This window comes from Telopea speciosissima, chromosome 6 (genome assembly GCF_018873765.1).
Source record: "Telopea speciosissima isolate NSW1024214 ecotype Mountain lineage chromosome 6, Tspe_v1, whole genome shotgun sequence".
NCBI classification, from domain to species: Eukaryota; Viridiplantae; Streptophyta; class Magnoliopsida; order Proteales; family Proteaceae; genus Telopea; species Telopea speciosissima.
Genome location: NC_057921.1, coordinates 47289190 through 47314079, shown reverse-complemented (window position 1 = coordinate 47314079; position 24890 = coordinate 47289190). Strand labels below are relative to the sequence as shown.

Sequence of the window (24890 nt, the reverse complement as noted above, 5' to 3'; positions counted from 1 at the left end):
AATGAACAATTTTTTTTAACTGTTGTGTTTGTTATGATTTGTTATAATCTTCAAAGTGGCAACATTTCCCATATTTTAGTAGGTAAAAGGGACTGATAATCTGTAAAGTTGTCCTAGTTCCAAATGGGCAGCATCTCCATTAAAACATGAGAAAAATTGACAACATGTATGGACCTTGATCATATGTGAAGTTGTCCTAGTTCCAAATGGGCAGCATCTCCACTAAAACATGACACAAATTTACAACCTATATGGACCTGATCATATGTGAAGTGTCCTAGTTCCAAATGGACAACATCTCCCCTAAAACAGGACAAAATTTACAACCTGTATGCAAGGATAATATGTAAACATGTAATAAAAACCATATGGACAGCATCTCCTCTAAAACAGGACAAAATTTACAACCTGTAAGCAAGGATAATAGTAAACATCTAATAAAACCCATATGGGGATCCATAATAAGTCACATCAAATCAACCACACAACATTACATATGTTCCACATAATTCAACCATCCAACACTTAAACTTTCAAACATCCCTAAATTGTTCCAATCAACCTACTTCCACAAAGTACGAAAACTTCAAAACACATGACATTGTTTGAAGACCCATATACAACCTGGGTCAATATTACAAAACAAGTTCATAACAGTCATAAAAGATCCAAAAAAATCCAAGTCTGCAACTAACACCATCTGACACTTGCTTCCCTTTAAAGTTTCCAAGCTGCTCAGCTACTTTTTGTTGCTTGTTCCCTTTTGTTTTGCCCGTTTAACTACCAATTGGGATCTAATCCTCTCTTGTGGAGTCTCAGCTGTAGTAGTAGTAGAAGCTTGTGATCTAGTTACAATCTGTGACATACGCACCTCATCTTCTTCCTCATTTCTTTTCTTCTGTTTCATAAACATAAAACAAAAAAAAAGTTAGAATGAGCTTACAATATAGTTACACTACATATAACAGATGTAAAAATTTGATGGAATTACCTTTCTAGGCCTTGAAGTATTAGAAGAAGATGCCCCCTTCTCCTTAACTGGAGCTCTCTCGCACCTCCTCTTGTTATGTCCAAGTTCTTTACACTTTTCACATCTCACAGTCCTACTTCTCTTTCTAAAATCTGCTGGAGCTCCCTCACTAGGTTCCCTCCTCCTGTTTTTATGAGGTCTACCTGGTAATCTCTTCAGTTTTGGAGGCTGCACAACACCTTGTGGACCTTCTTTACTCAAATCTTGTATATTTGGGAGGGGATGGATCATATTCGCATATGTCACCAAGTACCTCTGCTTACTGTAACATCCATCACAGTAATCTTCAACAATCTGTCTCTTGTATGAGATTGCTGCAGCTGCATGCTTACATGGCACCCCAGTACACTCCCATACTCTACATATACAACTTCTCTTTTCCAAATCAACCACAAACTTTCTCACAAACTTTTCTGCAACTTCAAATTCATATGGAGAAAATGCATAGACATGACAATGTCTGGACTGTTCTTTAACAGTTGCTATTTTGTGCAACACCTTAGGGGTGATCATACTTTCATATGTGCAACCCTTTTGGTACCTATTGTATAACCTCTCCATCACCTTAATCCTGATGGAGTCAAGTAAACTCAATATTGGCTTGCTTCTCAAAGATCCAACCCAACTGTTAAAACTCTCAGTGACATTGTTTGTAATAGAATCATTCTTACATCTCAAATCAAATGCATGCCTAGACCACAATGTATGTGGTTTCCTATTCAACCACTCATAGGCTGCATTGTCAATGGATTTAATGGTATCCATTGCCTTTTGAAATAGAACCAAAGTAGATGCTTCAGAAGCTGCCCAATAATATCTTCTCAATATAGATCCAGGGAACTTTGCCTTGAAGTTCTGGTATAGATGTCTACTACAACATCTAATATTAGAATACGGGAAGAGGTCACCAATAATCTCTGCCAATCCCTACATAAATCAAATGCAAAACATAGAAATTAAGTACCACTTAAACTATATCAATTCAAAACTTATAAATTTTCAAAGAATAATTATAGCATACTAAATCAGACATACCTTCTGGTTATCTGACATAAAAGTTAATGTGTTGTCATCACTTGCATCCCCTAGAGCATCATGTAAACAATCCAAAAAAAACCTCCAACTGGATTTTTTTTCAATTTCCACCACTCCAAATGCAAGTGGGAATATAGAGTTATTCCCATCAACTGCTACATCTCTACATGCTTTGTAACATACAAAACATCTCTTGAAGATTGGATTAGTTGACATATCCACTAGTCTGTCCTCATATTGAAGTATGAACATGCTACCAGGATTTGTTTGCACAACCAACCTTGCATAGCTAGGTAACATTGCATAAGAATCTGCATGATTACCTTCATTCCATTCATGGGCAACCTTGCGTGCCCTCCACAGCTTCATGTATGAAACTTGAAGTCCAAATCTTTTTAGCAAAATAGCTGACATGGCTTCTCTTGACATTCCTGGGTCAGCCTTGAGCTCTTCACAGAGTTTCTCAGCAACCCACTTGTATGAAACATTGATTTCGTTTGAATCTCTGACACATGTATGTTGTGGGTTAAGAGTCTTTATCATATATGCCTTACCATCACCATCTGGAGAAGCATGAATTCTCCAAGTACAACCATTACCTGCACATCTTGCTGTGACTCTTGACTTTTCATTTTTCTGTTTTAAAAGCTAGAAACCCTCTTGAACCACATATTCATACAGTACTTTTCTGAAATGATTCACATCATCATACACCAAACCTATTCTTTGTCTTTCATCAAAACCATCATCACCTTGAAGTTTGTATCCATGGGACTCATTAGGGTCATAGTCAGACAACTCATCCTTCTCATCCATAACTGTATCCTCATTTGTCTGTCCTTCCACATCAAGCACATCAGCTTCTTCTTCATACTCACTATCACTTCCACTGTTATCACTCACATCAACTCTCTCATCCTCACTTTTATAGACCCATTCATCATCAGTACTGTCTTCATCAGTTGCATTTTCTATTGGTTCACATCCTCCATAACTCTTGCTAGTTGCCCTGGTTCTTGTACCAATGGGTGTCTCCCTACTGGTTGCAATGCCCAAGCTTCTAGTTTTTGCAATGGGTGAAGTGTTACCAGAAATGCCTTGGCTTGCAGATGCATCTGATCTGCTACTACTCTCTCTCTCTCTAGCAGAGGCATCAGAATTAGCCTTGGCTTTCTCACCAATTGATTTGCCACTGGATCTTGTAGTAGCAGTTGTTCCAGTAGCCTTTCCCATAGCTGAACTTCTAGTATCCCTTTCTCTTTCACCAGCATTAGCATTAGCATTAGAAGCAGCATGTGCAATAACTGTGCCAGTACCAGTACCAGTGCCAATACCTAAAGATGTACATTTTGAATTACAACCCACACCACCTCTTCTAGGAGTGTGCTTTACCACTTTTTGCCGAGTAAAATGACCTACAACTGGAACATCTCTATCAATTACAGAATAAACCTCACTCTCTTCAACATTTTCTTCTCTGCTCACTACTGAGTTGCTGTAGCCATTGATTGTATAATTCTCATTAACTTCTTCATTCACAACAAGACTATGGACATGAACATTCACTGAAGCAGACTTTTTACATAGTGAAAACATCTTGTACACTGTGTAATCATCATTCACTTCAATCACTTGTCTATTTGGGGTTACACAGTTAGTCTTGAAGTTCACTGAACGACCCACAGGGACTTCTTTAAGCACTGTATTGTATATGTCACATAGCATGTCCAGGTAGCCATACCTATCTAGATCAACCTTCTTCTGTGCCCATTTATCTTGCCAAGTAAATTCAATATTGCATATTACATCCATTACTAGGGTTGTGCATAAACAAAAAAATTCAACATTGATGATATGGGTCAACAGATATTTAAAAACTTGCTAAAAGAATTATCTAAATAAATAGCATCCAAGTGTAAAATTAAGAGACTAATAAACTTAAGGATTTCTGCTAAACAAAATATCAAATAAATCTGATGACAATTCTTGGATTTATAGCATGTAAAACTTGGGTCTATGCCTCAGCCTATTGTATAGTTATTCATATGTATGTATGGATTTACAAACACAAGTTCTGGTTGTATTACATCAACAAAAGTATAACAAAGGAATTAGGGCTATACCTCAAATCGATTGAAGGAGAGGAATTAGGGCAAGTAAGCTGTCGGTATGGTACACTTCAAATCGATTGAAGGAGAGGAATTAGGGCAAGGTTGTCGATGTATGGAAGAAGAGGAATTAACTTCCCATCTCATTCTCCAAACCAGCATTAGCCATAGCTACCTGTGTATGGAAGAAATTTTAGGTCATGTAGGAAGAAGATTGAGTTTGAAAGCAAAAATGGTTGAAATCAAAAGAGGAAATTAGGGTTTCACACATACCTTCTCCGCGCCTTTCTTCTCTAGCCACAGATCATCAAACGACTGGCAGATGGTTTGGTGTATCGTCGCCGGAGAGTTCATGGGTCAGAGGTTGAAGACGAAGTTTGGAATTGGAAGTGTCTTTCTCCCTTTCCCTTGTTATTTTCATCAAAAGGGTAAATGGGTCATCTCACAATGGCCAAGGGGTAATTTGGGTATTTAAAAAAATCTAACTACGCCATGTCAGCACATAACAAACAGATGCTAACGGCAGGGGAGGAATTAGTAATTTTTGGAAAACTATAGGGGGATCGAATGTAAGGTGAGAAAACCAAGGGGAGGAACGTGTAATTAGGCCAAAGTACAAGGGAGGTATATGTAATTTACCCTAAATTCTATCATCGAGAGGGCGATGTGGGTAATTTGACCATAATCCCTTGCATATGTGGAAAGTTTTAGCCTAATCAGAATTTTCTGAGGCTAAATAGAGCTTAAAAAAATATCCAAGACCATGAAAAAGTACACACTAGTTGTTGGAGTAAGACATGCATGAGCATACATGAGCATGCATGCTATATATCACTATTAAAGGGGCAAAAATGAAAGATCTGGCAATATATCACTTTCTAAGTAAAATTTCTTTGTTTAGGGGTAAAATATGGATTATGGGCTGTCCACATGTTGTGCCATATGAAAAGATGAAAATGCAACTCCCATCATTAGGATATCTAAGGAATACTTTTGGTAATGGTGAGTTATCAAATCTTTGATTCAAATTCAATCTTATACCTTCCTACGTAGTTGCATTTTCAATTAAACAATTCTTTTGAATAAGTGTTATGGAGAAAAGTTCTTTATGGGGAAATGTACCGCCCACATCTAGACACAGTAGGGGCGAAATGACCGTCCACCCCACCCTATCCCCTATGAAATGTAGAAATCACACCCCCAAGATGCTTCAGTGCGCATTGTAATTGGAAAATAGTCTCCCAAGTTTTATTTTTCTGTTAGATTTTCAAATCTTTATTTGTCACTTAGAATTCCATTTTGATTGAAAAGAAGTTTATCAAATGGCAAAATGAAACATTTAAAAATGGATTGGGTTTTCCTTCAGCACGGGTGAATGGAAATTCATTCACCACGAGTTTTCAAATGACGTAGAAGAAAGTATTGAGAAGCTATTTTTGAATTTATACTAAAATTTTATAAAGATTTGTGAACCCTAGGATGATGGGGTGAACCTTCATCGAACTATGAAGGAAAACTTTATCCTTTAAAAATCAAGGGCCACCAAAAGGATTCGAGAGCCACTAAGACCTTGAGTAGTGAACATAATTCCCTAATGCCATGAATTATTTCAAGATTTGTTGTTAGGTGGCCGGCACACTGGCTTGATTCTCCATGTACAAGTATATTGTTGTACTCAAATAACCTAACTGGCATGACTAATGTTGTACCAAGCTTTAAATGAGTGGAGACCTGATTTATCCACCTCATATTCCATAGAAATGAAACTGTTTTTTGAGTCTACTTCTTCCACTAAATATGTGATTGAGTGAATGATTCCACAGTTCAAATGTGAAAAAACAAAAAAATACCTCTACCATTAAGCGCAACCAAATTTAGCCACCAAATCCATGTGACGCATAACAAAAGGAAAAGGAAAAATATGGCCATACCAATTAGTGATTGATTTTACCCTATCTCCCTTAGTTTATGAAAGGGGAGAGTTTTGAGTTTGGGAGAGTGGTGATGTGTTAGAAAGGGTCAATGGGAGTATACACAAAAGAATCATTAGTAAAAAAATTTAACTTTTCATAGGGTGGCCATTCAAATTTTAAAATTAAATCGCCGTTGCCGGGGATCAAACCCGGGTCACCCGCGTGACAGGCGGGAATACTTACCACTATACTACAACGACAAGTTGTTCATCAGTTTTTCCTTTTCCCTTATAACAGTTTTTTACGTTAAAAAAATTCTAATATATTACTTTGTCATTGATGTGATTTAATTTATTTGTTTTATTAGCTTTGCTCATACATTTTTTTTGTATATCTCCATTAATTTTTACACAGAAATGAGAAAAGTTTTATTTGTTTTCAACAAAAAGTTGATATATTTAATAGGATAACAAAGAGTTTTGAGTTTGGGAGAGTGGTGATGTGTTAATGCGGGTCAGTGGGAGTATACACAAAAGGATGAATAGTAAAAGAATTTAACTTTTCATGGGGTGGCCATTCAAATTATAAAATGAAATCGCCGTTGCCGGGGATCGAACCCGGGTCACCCGCGTGACAGGCGGGAATACTTACCACTATACTACAACGACAAGTTGTTCATCAGTTTTTCCTTTTCCCTTATAACGGTTTTTTACGTTAAAAAAATTCTAATATATTACTTTGTCATTGATGTGATTTAATTTATTTGCTTTATTAGCTTTGCCCATACATCTTTTTTGTATATCTCCATTAATTTTTACACACAAATGAGAAAAGTTTTATTTGTTTTCAACAAAAAGTTGATATATTTAATAGGATAACAAAGAGTTTTGAGTTTGGGAGAGTGGTGATGTGTTAATGCGGGTCAATGGGAGTATACAAAAGGATGAATAGTAAAGAATTTAACTTTTCATGGGGTGGCCATTCAAATTATAAATGAAATCGCCGTGCGGGATCGAACCGGTCACCGTGACAGGCGGAATACTTACCACTATACTACACGACAGTTGTTCATCAGTTTTCCTTTTCCTTATAACGGTTTTTACGTTAAAAAATTCTAATATATTACTTTGTCATTGATGTGATTTAATTTATTTGCTTTATTAGCTTTGCCCATACATCTTTTTTGTATATCTCCATTAATTTTTACACACAAATGAGAAAAGTTTTATTTGTTTTCAACAAAAAGTTGATATATTTAATAGGATAACAAAGAGTTTTGAGTTTGGGAGAGTGGTGATGTGTTAATGCGGGTCAATGGGAGTATACACAAAAGGATGAATAGTAAAAGAATTTAACTTTTCATGGGGTGGCCATTCAAATTATAAAATGAAATCGCCGTTGCCGGGGATCGAACCCGGGTCACCCGCGTGACAGGCGGGAATACTTACCACTATACTACAACGACAAGTTGTTCATCAGTTTTTCCTTTTCCCTTATAACGGTTTTTTACGTTAAAAAAATTCTAATATATTACTTTGTCATTGATGTGATTTAATTTATTTGCTTTATTAGCTTTGCCCATACATCTTTTTTGTATATCTCCATTAATTTTTACACACAAATGAGAAAAGTTTTATTTGTTTTCAACAAAAAGTTGATATATTTATTACGATAAATTACATTTAAGATACCCAATATTTGATAAAAAAACAACCGTTTGAGATGCCTTGACTTCTAAAAGGAACATTCGAGGTTCTTTTGAGCTTTAGTTTTATCCCAAATTAAGTCAATTTACTAAATTACCCTTTTAATATTTCATCCAACCCCACCCAATCTGACCTCTACTCCCCCGGGAACTTGCAACACCCCTACGTTCATGATCCTTGTGATTCTCATGCTCAGTGCTCAATGCTCAATGTTGTTCAATGCCATAATTGGGTTTTGGCAAAAAAAAATTTGAATTCAGTGGTTTTACCCCTCTTATCCCCACTCTAATCCCTCACGCAGGGTTGCACGCTGACACACTCATCGGTGGTCTTTCCTCCAGCAAATTCCGTGAATGAACAAGGAAATCAAGGAACGGAGAAGGGAAAAATGAAGAAAAAAGAGTCGCTTCAAGGGTTGTAACACCTTTCACTTTCACAACCTTTCAATTCTCTTATATTTCTTCTAGTGTTTTTCTTGATTGCAGGACCCATAACCGACCAACCTATAAAATACAAACCAAAACAATCGGGGGCGTCGTGGGCAGGCATGGAAGAGTAGGGGTTGAGATTAAGGGGTTGCAATAGGGGGTGCACACACTTAGAAAAGGAGTGGGTTGGGGTGGTCGGGCGGGGATGAGGGTGTGGTGTGCGGTGGGCGGTGGGCTTTGCAGAGCCGGGTGAGGTGAAGGGTAGGGGAGCATGGTGGGCAGTGTTGCAAGGAAGGATGGGGTAAGGTAAGGGGAGGGGAGGGGAGAGGGTGTTGTAGGTTATCGGAGGAAGGACCATTGTGGCATGGTGGGCAGGGCTGCAGAGAGGATTGGAGTGGAGACGAAGGATAAATGTGAAAATATATTTAATATATGATCAAAGTAAACCACAATGAACCCCAAACGCTCCTTTTAAAACTTGAGACACCTCAAACGATTTTTTATCAAAAATTGAACACCTCAAATGTAATTTACCCTATTTATTATGTAGAATCTCACCTTTAATGGAGTTTCATTCGGATAACTCATAGAGAATTAATTCTAAGCTGCAAAAGGGTAATTAGCTCATTTAGCATTTGCCGATGATCTCTCTCTTATTTTTTCTCTTTTCCTCTTTTTGACAAGTCGATTCATTGAATATATAGCTCTAATTAATGTGCCAATTGTTTAAAAGATACAGCTTAGTTGTCAATAGCTCCTTGCTTCATTGGCTGGCGACATCACCACTGTGTATTAATTGGTCTCGTGTTTGAGATTCTCTTTCAAGTATGGAAGGTTTTGATGTAGTTGTAATTAAAGAAAATGATATTTATTATCTGGAATTGAGCTCCAATTTATTCAAAGAAGGCTCTGTCGATTGCATGTATGACAGTTTGACCTATTTCTACTCCTTGGTTGCTTCACCTCTGCGAGAGTGAAGCACCGAGTGACTCATGCTTTTCTCATCAATAAATTCATTTTCTACCAAAAAAATATATATAAGCTAATATCGTATATGATCCGATTTATTTTTGGCATATCCATATCAATATTAATTGGTCAGATTATAATTGGTAAGCCAATAAAGCCATATCCAAACCGTTTAAAAGACCCATCATTCGTTAATTATTTTATTAACAATCAACCTGGAAAGAAATCTTATTGCTAATATAAAAAAGGTAAGGTGTAAGATGATACCAATGCTTTAAGACTTTCCTTTTGAGTATAAACAACTAATCACAGCTCTAGCCATTAATTAGAATAGTAGAAAAAGATGATCTATTTACGTATTCCTCAAATCATATAGATAACACTCTACAGAAAACCCATATCACCCTAAATCCTCAACCAAGAATAACCATTTGACTCTATCAAAAGTTTTTAATAAATTTAACTTGAAAGCAAAAGCACATTTCATCTTCTACACCCAAGATACGGTTCACAGACACGAACCAATCAATCCAGTTGGACCCTCAACCGTAACTACACGCCAGAGTCATGTGTGAGGAACTTTAAACGTGGCTTACAAAAAGCACGATCGCTGACAATGCCAACTCAGCTACTGACAAATTCAGTTAATGGTTCCTACCTTGACCCCCAATAAACTTAAGGAACACGCAACTTTGAGGATAGGGAGGACATTTGGAGACGACATAAAATATAAGGAAGCCACCCTCGATCTGAGCAGGTGAGGACTCTAAGGACTAAACCTCATTCCTTGAGTATTTTGGGATAGGATTTCATCTTCTAGCTCTAATATCAGCTTTCTGTCTCCGGCCCCATTAACTGTTGTTTTACTTTGAGATATGACTTAGGCATCGGAGAGTCATTCCCGAAACCAGCTTCGGGCCACTTATCCGCTCTATCTCCCAATTGTCTTGTGTGTAGGTTTGAACCAGACCGCTTGGGGAAGATCTCGGCAGCAACACATCCTATTGCTTCTTGAGGTACAATGGAGTTATCAATGATTTGACGTTCGAAAATAAAAGTGCTTTGGAACGGACCAACAATCCTATATAAAAGAGGTTGAATATTAGGGGTGTCCACGGGCCGGGCTGAGTGGGGCTTGCCCTAAACCCTAGCCAACCCTAGGGGCCTTAATCTAAACCCAAGTCTAGCGTGGCCATGCCAGGGCTTAACAAACCCTCAATCCGCCCGGTCTTGGCAGGGTTTACAAGAGTCTGGCCCGGCCCTGATTGGCCCTCTAGTGCAAAAAGTAGCTCATACAGTAGGTTTTGAGATTTTCTAAGTCAAGGAACTTGGGGTGTATATACATACATATATATATATATATATATATATATATATATATATATATATATATATATACTTGGACTTACTTTGAAGGCAATATGGCAATACATAAACACTTTAAACTTAACTTGGGCTTTCTTTTGACTAGATGGTGGTCTTGGGCTCACCGTAACTTCACACTTTACATATATATTAATACAGGGCCGCGCTCAGCCCTGTATTGATAACATGTGTCGTTCTCTTTTGAAAAACGAACCAAAAAAAAAAAAAAAAAAAAAAAACAAAATTGGATCATTGTTCTCACACTTATTAATGACTGATTAAATTACATTTATAATTTATAATTTTATATCATTATTATATTTTAAATTCATTTATTCATTCCTCACAAAAATGACTTTTTAAAAAAAAAATAAGTATATAAAAAGGACATAGTTGACCCTATCTTTTTTACAATGTTGCTAAGAAAATATTTATTAGTGCTAAACTTTAGTGTAATTTTCTTGTCATATAAAATTTAAAATGAAAATTTTGATATCAATTATCAAATTATATTAGTTTTTTATTTTTACATATGGCAAAAGGTTTTGGGCACAGTTGTGTAAGGTGCACGACCATGCCTGCAACTGTTGGATGGGGATGAGGAACCGTATACTATACACGATCATGTCCATCCAACAGTTAAAAGCACAACCGTGCACATGCACGGCCGTGTATGAAAACTCTCCCATTTACATATTTTAAGTCTAGAGTTCATAATTTCAGTATTCTTTATTTAATTCTCATCACATGTTGGGTTTTAATTATAAATTTAAATACTAGTTTTTAAAATAACTGAAATAATTTTTTTATTTTTACCATTTTTTAAGTTTTAAACACGGATTATTTTGAGTAACATTATTTTATAAATGCAAATTTTAATATATAGTAGTCTTACCATATTATTCTTCTATTTCCAAGAGCAAATTTGATCAATTTGGTTTTTGTAATTCTATAAATTACTAAACTATTAATAGGATTATGTAAAGTTAAAACTTTTTATATTATTTCTTAACATTTAAAAAAAAAAAACCTTTAGAACAACCATCAACCATGCACTGCGGCCTGCGGGTGCCTAAGCCTAATTATAAATAAATTAACATTGATCCATCTCATGGATATGACCAGGGGTGCAGTGGTCATTTCACTCATCCCTGTATTTTGGTACAAAGGCAACGTACACTACATGACCGGATGGCATTCTCTCTCCCATTATATTTTTATGGTAATAACAGCATGACCCGGGATTGGCTTACTATGTAGGTTTGACCCATGAACAAGGGGTCAAAGCACAGGATCGGCAAACCCTGCCCGTGTTACTCTCCCCTGCTGTGCCATAATCTCTTGTTTAGACAAACTCTTAAGAATTGATGAGAAATGACGTGAGGTGATCTTTCTTGGTACGTAATTCATTTCCGATGATTAAGGGAGAAGCAGTCCCACAAGCACTCATTTCCAATGCCTTTCTGGTTTGCTTCATCATTTCTTCCTTTGTACATTTTTTTATTGTAAAAAGATTCGAGTTTTCCTTTGGCATGGTTTTAGTGGACGCTATCCAATTGGGGATCACCTTCAAAATCGATACGATATTGACATAGATTGGCTTTATCAGATAAATTTATTCTTGATACAGTATCAAATAGGTATCGATATTGATCACCTTCAAAATTGTGCAGTTTCGACAATCCGATACATATACCTCAAACCATTTTAACCAAGGTCAATGGATTTGATCAATGTGCTTAGGGTATTGCACAATAATGGGGGTACATTTGGGAGGCGTGTTGTAGCACGTTATCACCATAAAGAGTTAAGGCAATAAGTGGTGACATGGTGAGAGAGAGGCATTTAAGTTATATACTCTTAGGCCCCATTTGTTTAGGGAGATTTATGGGGGTGGGAGAGTTGTGTGATTACCGATGGATGAATCCCATGTGTTTGGGGAATCAAAGAGTTGATGGATTATTGTAGCATTTCATGGGAAAGTTGCAAAATCCCATGTATTTCATGGGACTTGGTAAAGTCAAGTGGTGGAAAAATTATGGGATTTGCAATGCCATGTCAGCAGACAATGGAAATGATTATGTTCCCTCCATTATCTCAACATTCCCACCCCTTGCAAACAAACAGCCAGGGGTAGGATTGTTGCAATGTCATGTCAGCATTTTACCACAACTTTCCCACCCCTTGCAAACTATTCCGCTAAACAAATGGGGCCTTATGTCACAGCTTATACTTTTTGTTTATATAAAGAGGGAGAGTGAGAGGCATTTTGGACGTATAAAGGAAAATCCATTTTGAGTTCCGACTCCGTCAATCAAAGACTTCTAGTGAGATCTTTTCCAGCTCGGGGTTTTCTATGGATGAAAGTTATGTGCTCTCTCTATTGCATTGTGGCATAACATTTCTCCCAAGGGAAGAAGGGAAGATATTGTAATTTCTTCCGTACTTATCACGACAGATTTTGATGTGAGAGTATTGTAATCTTGTGAATCTACTTTTATTTGGTGAGTTGCTTTGTAATCTAAGAGATATTTATTCTAGATGTTTTTTTAGCATCTAATAGTATTTAGGGAGATGATCTTGTAACCCCATTAGTATTATAGTGGAAGTTCTTACCTAACAACGTCCTATGGTTTTTTGCCATTTCCCCTTGGAAGGTTTTTCTTCATTAAAACTGGTGTATGCTTTTGCAATTAGGTTGATTTTTTCAAAGTAGTACTCTTTTGCGCATATTTGGTTGATTTGTTCAAATAATTTTCTATGGAATTTGAAATGTGAAAAATTTTACCCAAAAGAAGGAAACAAAAACTAAAGAAAACAGAACCATTGGATAAAATCAAATTGAGCCATCAGATAAGTTAAATGAGCATAGAGGTTTCATGGTTATACAAACTTGCTTGCCAGCCTAATAGGGACTTTCGGATCCAAATCTTCTATGGCACGCTGCCCGTAGTGGCCTGAGCGGGCGTAGACGCATTCGGCGCGCACATTAACCACCTTACCCTTGCCAGAGTGCCTTGCCTGAAAAAGGGAGAGGGATATCTCAACGTGTAATTAGTAATTTAGGGTTGAACACATAAATGTGTTGAAACCAAAAAGAAGTGTGAAAGTCCCCAATTCAGATAATATATGGTGCGCTACCCGTAGCGGCCTGAGCAGTGCAAACACATGAGCTCGTGCAATGACCGCCTTACCCCTGCCCGAGCACCTTGCCCTAGAGGGGGTAAGGCAGTCATTGCACGCGCCCCATGTTTGAGATATCCCTCTCCCTTTCTTAAAAAGGAAATGTAATTGGTCATAATTAGAAAGATTAGACCGGTGAATAATCGAGTTTATTACTTAAAATAAAAATAAAAAAAGAGTTCAGAATACAGTAAAAAGAAAATTTTTAGGCAAGAGATCACTGTTTGGTCATGTAACCCATGCACTAGCATCGAGGCCAATGAGAGCACACATAAGGGCATCAACACGGACTGAATTTTTTGTTTCAAGAGGGGCTAAACGGTAATTTCATACACTCTTGCGTTTGAAAGTAGGAGCCATACGACCATGCAACGTTCTTCTTTCTTTTTTAGTTATTTTCTATTTCAAGAATGTCAAGGCTGAGTTTGAGAAATGCATCTTCAACTTTGCTTGAATTATATATAATATCCAAACTTCTATCCAATTGGAAAAAAAAACCTCAACCATGACACACATTCATGGATGAATTCAAATAACCTGTCTTAAAGAATTAAAATAAAACCAGTTCATGCATTATAAACTAAGGGACCTTCAACACACCTCCCTCTCATAAATTTCTATTTCATTCCAAAGCCTTCAAAGAATGGTGGTTTCAGCAATCATGGAGGTAACCACATAGGGATCCATGTTTGATGAAGGCCTTCTATCCTCAAAATATCCTGCAACAACAGATAATACAAAAACTCATATCAAACATTTGATAGTTTTTTCTTTTGATTAGTACTTATTAGTTTTAAAAAAAAACAAGGAGCAAATTCAAGTTTCATCAATCTCATAAATATTTTGTGTTCTTATCACTTGGGTAGATCAATTTGGGACTAAGCCAGCTCTTCAAAAAAGGCAAAAATAATGAGCTCCACTAGACCTTCTTATGAAGGAATCTTTCAAATTTCTCCACATTATCATCATTTCTACTTAAAAGACCAAATGACAACATTATACCTTTCCCAGCTTTTTCGGTATCACGACCGATACGGATAGAAGCACCTCTGTTTGCAACACCCTGCATTTTGGCAAATAAAGATTCAAATAAATTAGCAGAAATTTTTGAAACAGAGAATGTCATATATAATCACAACTACTGTATGTAACATCACTTGTGTTCTTTTTAAAATGTGTTCTTGACAATTTAGGGACATCACATGAAAGAATCAGCCAAGTTAAATGGCTTATTGAAGTTAATTTTCCTTGTTACTGAAATATAAAGTGATTTTATCAGAGAAAACACTTACCCAAGAGAATTTATTGATATCAGCAGTCTCATGGCGACCTGTCAATCTTCTCTCATTACCCTCTCCATAAGCAGCGATATGTTCCTTGTGTCGCAGACCCAGCTTCTCAATAGCCTTCTTTATCACTTCAATTCCACCATCATTTCTCATTGATTTTGTGCTGATCAAAGTGAATTTCACAAACAAAATCAAGAAAATTCACTCAGAATTCAAAATTTATCTAGCACTTTAGAAGTAGAACAGTTTTTAGATAGTACATTCCTATACACAAAATGGCAAAAATCATTTACCTGTAGTTTGTGTGTGCACCAGCACCATTCCAGTCTCCCTAATTATCATATTTATAATAAGAATCAGAATAAAAAATAAAAACAATGGAATCAATCCCAAATGAAAGGTGGGTTATGGTTGATTGAGTCCATGTCCAGCTCTATAGACCTTTGGGTTATAGATATGAACACAAACACACAGAGAGAGAGAGAGAGAGTGAGTGTGTGTGTGTGTAATCTCAAATATTTCTAATCAAAGACTTCTTAGAACTCTACTAAGTTCTCAAAATATGGAAAAGAATCTCTGGGGTGATTGAAGAACACATGATGCAGTGATTATCTATGGTGTTAAAATTTTTAAAGAAGATAAAAGCCAGACCTTGATTGGTTTTGGGTCAAATGAAAGAACAACTCCTGCAATTTCAGTGATCCTCTGTTTTACAAAGCAAATAGGAAAATAAATATGAAAATTAGAGAAGAACACATAATCATTGATAAAAATAAAATATTAGTGAACTTATTTAACAAACCTCGAGAATGTAGCGAGCCATCCATAGTTGATCACCAGAAGAAATCCCAAGAACTGGTCCAACTTGGAATTCCCACTGTTCAGGCCCAAATATACCATTATTATGCATAATTTACAGGACAAATTGAAGTTCTAAAATATAAAGAAAGAGAAATTGCCAAAGTAAAGAGGCTGGGTCTTAACCTGTCCAGGCATGACTTCACCATTGATTCCACTGATGCTAATTCCGGCATAGAGACATGCTTTGTAGTGGGCATCTACAATGTCTCTCCCAAATGCTTTGTCAGCTCCAGTACCACAGTAGTAAGGTCCCTACACAGAACCAACAGAAGCTTATGATGGTATTACAGTTTATTAATACCCTCAAGAACTGGAAACCCACCCCAACTGCAACAAGTTAAAATACCCTGTTTGTGGATTCACCCAATAAGTTTAATAAACTAAAACTTGAGTAAATGAACAACTTGAACTATTGTCAAAGAATAGAGTAGTTCACATATTGATACCTGAGGTCCAGGGAAGCCACCAATTGGCCATCCAAGGGGCCAGTTTGTATCCTTTTGGAGGAGAGTGTACTCCTGTTCAATGCCATACCTATAAAAGCAGGTTAAGGCAACTGTTAGGGGCAATAGAATTTTAAACCTGCTTTCAAACAAAGCTCCTTCTAATAACCATTATGTTCTCACAAAAATTCTTTAAAATGATTAGAACATATATGTTCAACTGGTGCTCTATTGGACTCTTTTTTATGCTAATTTAAGTGTTTTGGGAGCTGGTCTTAACTTGCTCAAAATGGGGTTGAAAGCTGCAAGACTTGGGGTTGAAAAGGGCATACCCAGTGCACGAGGCTCCCGTCACTGTGGGGACTGGGGAGGATCATAATACACAGCGTTACCCCTGCTTTCACAAAGAGGTTGTTTCCAGGATCGAATCCATAACCACTTGATCATAGTGAAGCAACCTTCACCGTTGCCTTACCCTTGCTTTCATAGAGAGGCTGTTTCCAGACTCGAACCCGTGAGTTTGTGACCACTTGATCTCAATGAAGCAACCTTTACCGTTGCACCAAGGCCCGCCCTCATATTTGATTTCGTTATTAATTTCATCAAAAAATAAGGGAAAATGTTCTCTGTGCTGGGGGCGCAGGCTGGTGGGTGGGCAAAATGACCACTCTGTCACCCTAAATGGTGGAAATGTCGCCCCAATGTGTCTGGACGCAGAGAACATCGACCCATAAAATGGATATTTTTTTTTAATCATTATCTTACATGATTATGTAACTTACTCCAAAACATATCAAAATTAGTTATTAAAATTCATTTTATTTGCAATCAAATTCAATTGATTTGAAGGGAAATACATTTAAGAAAAAAGTTTTCCTAAACCGTGGGTACATAAAAGTACAATAATCAATGGCCATAAATGTTTGCCCCCACCCTATAGTACAGGGTGGATACTTCTCCTATATTGTTCCCGATACCCTCTGCATGTCATTCAAGGCTCCGTAGGAAAAGGAAAATCGACCCATTACATTTTTCTTTCTTTTCCTTTTCCATTATTATTTAAGATAATTAAACACAACCTTATTATACTCATGAAAAAAAATACTAGACTCTTATGGATCAAAGAGGGCAGACCTTAGCATAACGGTAAGATTGCTCCATTGAGACCTAGTGGTTTCAAGTTCAAGTTGGGAAACAGTCTCTCTGCCAAGTGAGAGTAAGCCTAGACATACATATGACCCTTCTTAGATCCCGTAAATCTTTTTTTTTTTTTGGGGACAATTTCCTAGATCTACTAGAATAGGAAAAAAAATTACAAAACAAGAAAGATTACAAGAAAAGTAGTTCAACCTACTTGTTTAGTAAACCTTTTTCTTATCTAAGTATGCAATTTGCCCTTTTTAAATTCTAATGAATCAGACCAAACCAGGCAGTGTTAGTTTTGAGGACATGGACATTTGACTTGAACATTTCCACAACTAAGGATCTAATCAGGGAAAATTATCCTCTTCAAAAGTGTGGCAATGCGGCAGTTAGGTGGAGATGTCGACACCTGGCAGCTATTGCATCCAACCGTCCATATGAATGAGCTCGGACAGTTGGATGCGATAGTTGTCAAGTGTCAACATCTCCACCTAGCACTGCCGAATGCCGCACTTTACGAATTGTAGAGGATAACATCCTCTGATCAGATCTCTGAGAGAAAAAATATTATTAAATTGAAAATCTTTTGTATCAAAGAATCCACAACAAAGATTCCAATCAAGCAGTTTTCTGCCTAGTATACCCATGCTTTTAAACTATAGCAAACACATTGGAGTTTAGAATCAGGTCACATGCTAAATTCAAATGACCAGAATAGCCCCACCAAACAAAGTAAGTTTTCAAAAAATAAGGGACATTTTAGGAAAGTTCTCTATGCCGGGGTGCAGGCTGTGCCCAGACACATGGGGGTGGGCGCAATGACCACCCTGCCCCCCTGAGTGACAGGCCCATGTGTCTACGCGCAGCCTGCGCTGCGGCACAGAGAACATGAGCCCTAAAGATTATTAAGATCTACTATAGTTAACTTAGTAAATGCGAAATGACCAGAAAAGCACCCACCACCAAATGACCATATCAATTTAATAAAGGGTGTTTTAGGAATAATAAGATACATAAAAGGCTTTTACTTTACCAGGGCTCCTCGGCAATAACAGCGGGATTACTGAAGATCTTGGCAGCATTAAACCGTTTGTTCGTAGGAATCGGTTCACCCGCCGGTGTATACGCATCGCACATGACCTATTTCCAAACACATCAAAAGACAATAATACTCCTAAAATCTTCTCAAAATTACAATCTCTTGTATAGGAAGAATCTTTACCATGATATTCTTTCCTCTCCTGAATGGATCACGGAAGATCGCCTGAGGACTGATCCAATACAACGCCAACGAATCAAATCAGATCATTATCTAACCAAGAGTACAAGCACCGTCCGATTGATTGACCAGAAAGAAAAAAGGAAAGATTGACTTACTATAAGATGACTTCGCTGTCGTCTCCGGGAGCTTGGTCGGTGCTTGATCCATCGTAATTCCATTTTGGAAGCTTCGCTGGGTCATTCACCGGCTCCGGCAGTGTCTGTAATCATAATAACCAACAAAACTTAATACATTACTAAAAACCCAAATGGATTAAAACCAGAAAAAGATTAAAACTTGAAGAACAGAGGAAGAGACCCACCCTTGCTTTGCTTCTCAAATCCATACCAGAGCCTCCAATCCTGCAAGAAAATAGAAGAAAATGTCAGAAAGATCAAACAGAGAGAAATAAGAAGAAGAAAGAGAATACAGATATATTTACCATATGTACTCAGCAATGATTTCCTTAGTAGTGTCAGAGAGGTTGAGGTTGATGAGATCATTGAGGAGAGACATGGCGACAGAGAGAGAGAGAGAGAGAATGGCAAGGGCTTTCGTAGGGGGGAATTTTTCTATGGATAGAGGAGAAAAAGAAGTAGGGAAAGAGTGAATTAAAGAGGGAATGGAAGAAACCTAAAACTACTGCGAAAAATAATGAATTTGAATAGGAAAAGGGCAGAAATTATTGGTGGGGAGAAGATGCGGTCCCGGACTTGCGAAAGTTAATTTGCTTAAATTAGTGTTTGATTGGATGGATAGGGAGCCCGTTTGGTAACACTTTTGTTTCTTGTTTTTTGTGTTTTTCTGTGCCAGTGAAATTACCGTTTGGATGCACCGGTATGTTTTTCTGTGCTAGTGAAACAAACCAGTCAAAAAAAACACAAAAAACAGAAAATGTCGAAACATGTAAAACCTTGTTTCTTCACTTCTGAAACACTTCAAATGAAACAAATTTGGGAAAAGTGATAGACTTGTGCCTGATCTTTTTTAAAACAAGAGAGCTCCATCGTCTTCTCTTCTCAAGCTCGCCAACAGTCGACTCCCTCCCCCATCTCCTCAGGTAGCGGCGGTCGGTGAGGTCCCTCACAGGTAAGTATACCCCCTATTTCATCCACTACCTTCACCCCACGGCTCCTCTCGGCTCTCTCCGTTATCTCTCCTACCCCAAACCCATCGTTGGATCTCCTTGTCTGAACCGAGTACTCTCCAAACTCATCGTCGAATTCTTCCTGTACGCCCACCAACTCTCTCTCTCTCTCTCTGTAAGGCCTCTTCATCAGACTCTACCCAATGATTTCTTTTACCCATCGATTTCCTTTACCCTTCGACTGTCTCTCTTACCCCATCGCCTGAACTCAAACTCAGCACCAAACACCAACACGAATCCCTGATCTCTCCTACCCAAACCCACCGATTTTAATTCATTTTATTTTATTTTCTCTATTGTCTCCCTTTCTGATTTATCCGCACCCAACTCCTCCAGATTTTCTCTTCGCTACCCTAGCTTTCCCTCAATCATCGACTCTCTCTCTCTCTCTCTCTCTCTCTCTCTCTCTCTCTTTCCTCTGATCCCACTTAGATTGAACCCCCCCTGCACTTGTTGTCGGCTTCCTGCTCCTCTAACCTGATTGATTTGTTTTAACATTAGCTCATGCTTTGACATGGATCCCTTTCTCCTTTCTCTGTCTTATCCGATAGGTTTTTGGATTTTGTCATGTTTCTTCATGTTTCTATCAACTATTTCTGATGTGCTTTGAAGATTCTATTGTTATTAATGCCCACATTAGGCCCTAAAGTTAATATAAATCTCAGCTCACATGGAGATTTATCGCATATAAATGCCCTACACTTGCGTGAGTCCTCCATTTATGCGTACATAGTTGTATTAGGACAGAATGGCCAACTATCTGGTTTTAATGGTAGTTCTAATATATTAGTACAGTTATTAGTCTTCCATTTATGTGTGTGCATGGTTGTATTAGGACAGAATGGTCTCTGGTTATCAATTTTTTTATTCATAACCCTTCTTCTCAACTCAGTGGTACATGACTTTTAAATAGTTGGAGACTTGGCCATCTATATTGTATGTTGTGTATTGGGGTGGTGGATTTTTAAATTCTCAATCATTTATCATAGATTATGTATCAAAATAGGGATTTTGAGGTTCATGGGTTAATGCGTATCACAATTAGGGGTGCAAGTTTGACCACAGCCCGAGCCCGCCCTGAGCCCAAATAGGGTATGGGTTGAGATATCTTGGCCCTAAGGGTGGGTCAGAGTTAGGAATTATCTGCCCTAAATCAGGGTCGGGCTGGGTCGGGGTTGAGGCTTCGGGTTGAGCCCAATCCGACCCTGTCTTCTTCTTCTTCCTCTTCCTTTTTTTTTTTTCTTCTCTCTCTTATTCTTCTTCTTCTTCCAAGCCTGGCTAGCCCATGCATCTCCTTCTCCCAACCTGGCTAGCCCATTTATCTCACTTTTCCTAGATTGGACAGCCCGTGCATCTCCCTTCCTCCCTAGATTAGGGCCAAACAAGGTCAGGCTGGCCCGACCCTAAGGGTGGGTCAGGTTGGATTTTGCTGGCCTTGAGACAGGGCCGGGTTAGGCTTGGGCCCAGCTAAGGGGATTTAGGGTTGGGTTGGGGTTTTAAAAGGCCCAGCCCAACCCGACCCTATTGCAGCCCTAATCACAGTAGTTTCCAAGTCTAGACCCCATGGATGGACCCTTGTAACTCAACATTTCTATCCAATGGTGGGAAAAGGTTTTATGGTTATTTTTGCAAGATAAATTTAGGGAAAATGTTCTCTGTGCCGAGGGCGTAGGTTGCGCCCAAATACATGAGGGTGAGTGAAATGACTGCACGCCCCCTTAATAGTGGAAATGTTGTCCCCATGTGTCTGGGTGCTGCCTGCACTGTAGTGCAGAGAACATCAAGATTATATAATTTTCTTGTCCATGGAGTTGATTGGGTAAGTTATCACATGGTGGATGATACAATAATTTTCCATATGGTTTTCCAAGTTGACTCCCTTTGGCCCCGTTTGTTGAGAGGGGAAGGTGGGGTGGGATTGTTGAAAAGATGGGACCCACATGTTGGTGGGGTTTTGTTGGATAAAAATGTTGAGGAAAAGTTACTTTTCCAATGAACGGTGAACAATGTCCCAACAATTTGGTGGGACTTTGGATAGCAAAGAAGTGTGATTTTGAAGTGTCACATCAGTAGACAAAACAATTAATGATGTCCTCTGAGTTTTTGCAAGTTTACCATCCCAAATTAACCAAAAAAGGTTGGGGTGGGATTTTGAAGTGTCACATCAGCACAGTTTCTCTCCCCAAATCTCCTACCCCACCTAAGTCCCCTCTAAACAAATTTGGCCTTTCTGTGAAGGGCATGATTGGTTTCTCATTAGGGATTTTGTGTCATGGTAAGTATGGTATATTGGGTTGTATCCTTGTCACGAATTATGAAATCTACGAGAATCAACCTCAATAATAAAGAGCAACAATTATATCACTGGTGAGTTGGCAGGCTCAAATAATCACATCACATGGTAAAAAAACCAAAAGGGAAATTATCAGCGCCACCTCCTGAGCTATCCCGTTATATTAATGCAACCCTACTAAGCACCAAAATATTAATTTTGGCCCCAAAATTAACGGGGTTAGTCTTTTAACTGTTAATTAGGGGTGTCAACTGGTCCGGTTCTGGGCTATCGGTCCGTTTCTCTAGCGGTTCCGGTTCTAAGGTGTCAATAGCAAACCCAGACCAATAAGCTCACCGGTTCCAAATCTGATATCCAGGACCATTAACTAATGGGTGGTCCGATTCTGGTTCCTAAACGGATCCAAACATGCCCTTGTTGAGTAGCCAAATGTAAAGCATTTTCTCCATTGGAACTAGAAATCTCAAGCAAGCTAGAATCTTTCAAAAGCAATTCATTAACTACGGTGTGTGTCCTCTATGTGCAACAGATATGAAAGGGGTAGAATACTAGAATTTGAGGGGCCAAGTGTCTTGCTTAGTCTTGGGTCATGTTCTAATAGCAATTGGACAACAACTGTTTAATAAAAGTCACTTTAATTGTATGTCAAAATAGCAAAGATCATCTTTTAACATTTTAAATCAGACAAAATGGTGCAAGAGAAGTTCAAGTATATGCATTTCTTTCAGTTCCAACGGTTCCAGGGACCAGACCAGATCCGGACCAATAACTTATCACTAAGACCAGATCCGGACCAATAAGCTATATAGGGGGTCAGTTCTGGTTCCTAGCGGGACGGTTTCAGTCCAATAACCGGTTCTGGTCCAAAATTGACACCTCTACTATTAATTAGTGATGTCAGCAGGTTAGTTTGTTTCTTTTAAGACTATTTGGCTCTTCCCATTAAAACAATTGAACTTAGTCTTCTTCTTCCTCAGTCGAACGAAGAAGACTTCCCATCTCCGCAACTAGTCACCACTGCCCATCTCTAATCTCTGCACCCTTGCACACACTCACTTGATCACCTCTCACCTCTGCAACTGCCCACACTCACCTCTGCAATTCTGCTCCATGCACCCACCCACACAACCCTTCCTATCCATTTGATTATTTATATATGGACTCTTGAGATTTGAATCCATAAAGAAGTGAGTTGGGGAAGACAATGGGCGGATTTCCTTTGTTCTCTATCAAATCAAATTGGGAAAGTTTGTTTCTTTCTTAATATCGTGTATTTGTGTGTGGATTCGAATTTGTTCATAATTTCAGGCTGTACCCAAATGAGAACAACTGAATATTTCCTCTTCTTCTCTCAGTTGTACTTTTTGTTTCTTTCTACCTCTGAGTTTCTGTGAGAGACAATAGATTCACGCGGTTATGCCCATTGTTTCGAGGTTCCTTAAAAGCAAATAAAAGAAAAATAGAAGTCCATAACTTAAAGATTAATCTTTTTTTTTTTGAGAAATTTACAAATACCCCTTGTGATATAGACTTATTACCGATGCATCCATCTGTACACACTCTTTACTCGTACCTCCCCCACTTTTTATATTAATTGATAAGTTAGTCCAAACCATTAACTTTGGACAAAAACGTTAGAATTTTAACTAAACTGACCATATTGTCCTTCCTGCTAAGATTAGGTAGCTCATCTTCTCCTTGCCAGCAATCTTAATGAAGGGAGAATGAACCCTCAAACTTGTAACGCCTATGTGTAAATGCTCACTCCTCAACCCCAAATCGACTTGGGGCTTTGAGGTTTGAATCACAACCAAGGGTTCTCTAAAACTCAGGTATTAGCATACCCACAAATTCACCTTACTGGCAGAGTAGAGAACCTCTGAAATCTTCACTGACGGTACTTGCAGATGCAGACCTGCAACTGGTTGGAGTTCTCACAATAGAGGAGACCTTATAGGTGGAGATTCTAGGGATTGGTCACCCAAGGAAAGGCTTCCTTTGACCCAATTCTCAGGCCAAAAGGAGACGTGAGGAGGGAGATCGAACTCAAGATGCAAGGGATTGTTACATCTCTCTGGAACAGGGTTTCGCATGAAACAGGAAATAACAGTAAAATTGGAAGGAATCAGAAATAGAATCATGAAATCAAAAATTGAGTAGGGTTAAGCTTGAGAGGGATTCTGTCATGGAAGCAAAATTGCGGGTAGACAAGGACTTTGAAGACTCATTTTCGAGATTGAGCTCACATTCAAGTAGTGTGGAAGCATTAATGAAAGAGATTGACGAAATTAATGAAGAGCAAGTACTTGTTCAGCTAGCTAGGATAGAAGCAGTAAAAGAACTTGGAACAATTGAAGCCCAAAGAGAAGTAAAGGACTCTTCAGTTGTTAGAGAAATCGGAAGGAATCAGAAATAGAATCAAGGATATAACCCAAGAACTAGACCATGCAAAGGAACTGGAGAGCGAACTGGCCATTACTATTTCAGATGTTGATGTCTTACAAAATGAATTGAAACTAGTTAAAGGCAATGAAAGAAAGGGTTGAGAATAAAAAACCAGGTGATATTGAAGCCCATAAAGGAAGGGAAGAGGAACCACAAACTTCAAGGTTATTATAGCCAATTACTGGAGAATTGGATGCTGCAAAGAAAGAATTAGCACGAATCAGAGAAGAAGAATTTCAATTAATGACCTCTATGGATATCATACGAGATG

At 38.2% G+C, this 24890-nt stretch overlaps 2 protein-coding genes and 3 non-coding genes across 5 annotated transcripts; all 5 read right to left on the bottom strand.

The window, feature by feature from the left end:
* Positions 1–543: 543 nt before the first annotated feature.
* On the bottom strand, positions 544–2608 carry LOC122665848. The gene is made up of 3 exons (XM_043861982.1): positions 2066–2608; positions 992–1957; positions 544–624 (listed from the first exon to the last, which is right to left on the bottom strand). Exons 1-3 carry the CDS (start codon positions 2606–2608, stop codon positions 544–546), a joined length of 1590 nt encoding a protein of 529 aa, XP_043717917.1.
* Positions 2609–6274: 3666 nt separating this feature from the next.
* TRNAD-GUC lies at positions 6275–6346 on the bottom strand. The gene has a single exon. It is a non-coding gene; the product is annotated as a tRNA-Asp (tRNA).
* A 336-nt stretch (positions 6347–6682) lies between these two features.
* Positions 6683–6754, bottom strand: TRNAD-GUC. The gene has a single exon. It is a non-coding gene; the product is annotated as a tRNA-Asp (tRNA).
* A 725-nt stretch (positions 6755–7479) lies between these two features.
* On the bottom strand, positions 7480–7551 carry TRNAD-GUC. The gene has a single exon. It is a non-coding gene; the product is annotated as a tRNA-Asp (tRNA).
* Positions 7552–14302: 6751 nt separating this feature from the next.
* On the bottom strand, positions 14303–19279 carry LOC122664858 (glutamine synthetase nodule isozyme-like). The gene is made up of 13 exons (XM_043860885.1): positions 19177–19279; positions 19057–19096; positions 18851–18954; positions 18696–18744; positions 18507–18613; positions 16334–16421; positions 16011–16139; positions 15829–15903; positions 15678–15731; positions 15320–15357; positions 15030–15189; positions 14740–14800; positions 14303–14456 (listed from the first exon to the last, which is right to left on the bottom strand). The coding sequence occupies exons 1-13, from the start codon at positions 19248–19250 to the stop codon at positions 14374–14376; spliced, it is 1062 nt and encodes a 353-aa protein (XP_043716820.1). The 5' UTR covers positions 19251–19279; the 3' UTR covers positions 14303–14373.
* Positions 19280–24890: the final 5611 nt, after the last annotated feature.

Bases quoted from the DNA above. Each gene is read 5' to 3' on its own strand.
- LOC122665848 (XM_043861982.1), bottom strand. From the start codon at position 2,608: ATGATAAAGACTCTTAACCCACAACATACATGTGTCAGAGATTCAAAC. The intron at 1,958-2,065 runs GTATGTCTGATT...TGATTTATGTAG, and splicing joins TTATGTCAGATAACCAGAAG to GGATTGGCAGAGATTATTGG. The intron at 625-991 runs GTAATTCCATCA...ATATTGACCCAG, and splicing joins ATACTTCAAGGCCTAGAAAG to GTTGTATATGGGTCTTCAAA.
- LOC122664858 (XM_043860885.1), bottom strand. From the start codon at position 19,250: ATGTCTCTCCTCAATGATCTCATCAACCTCAACCTCTCTGACACTACT. The intron at 18,745-18,850 runs GTAAGTCAATCT...GTATTGGATCAG, and splicing joins GACAGCGAAGTCATCTTATA to TCCTCAGGCGATCTTCCGTG. The intron at 15,904-16,010 runs GTTAAGACCCAG...GGGCCTGAACAG, and splicing joins GTGAAGTCATGCCTGGACAG to TGGGAATTCCAAGTTGGACC.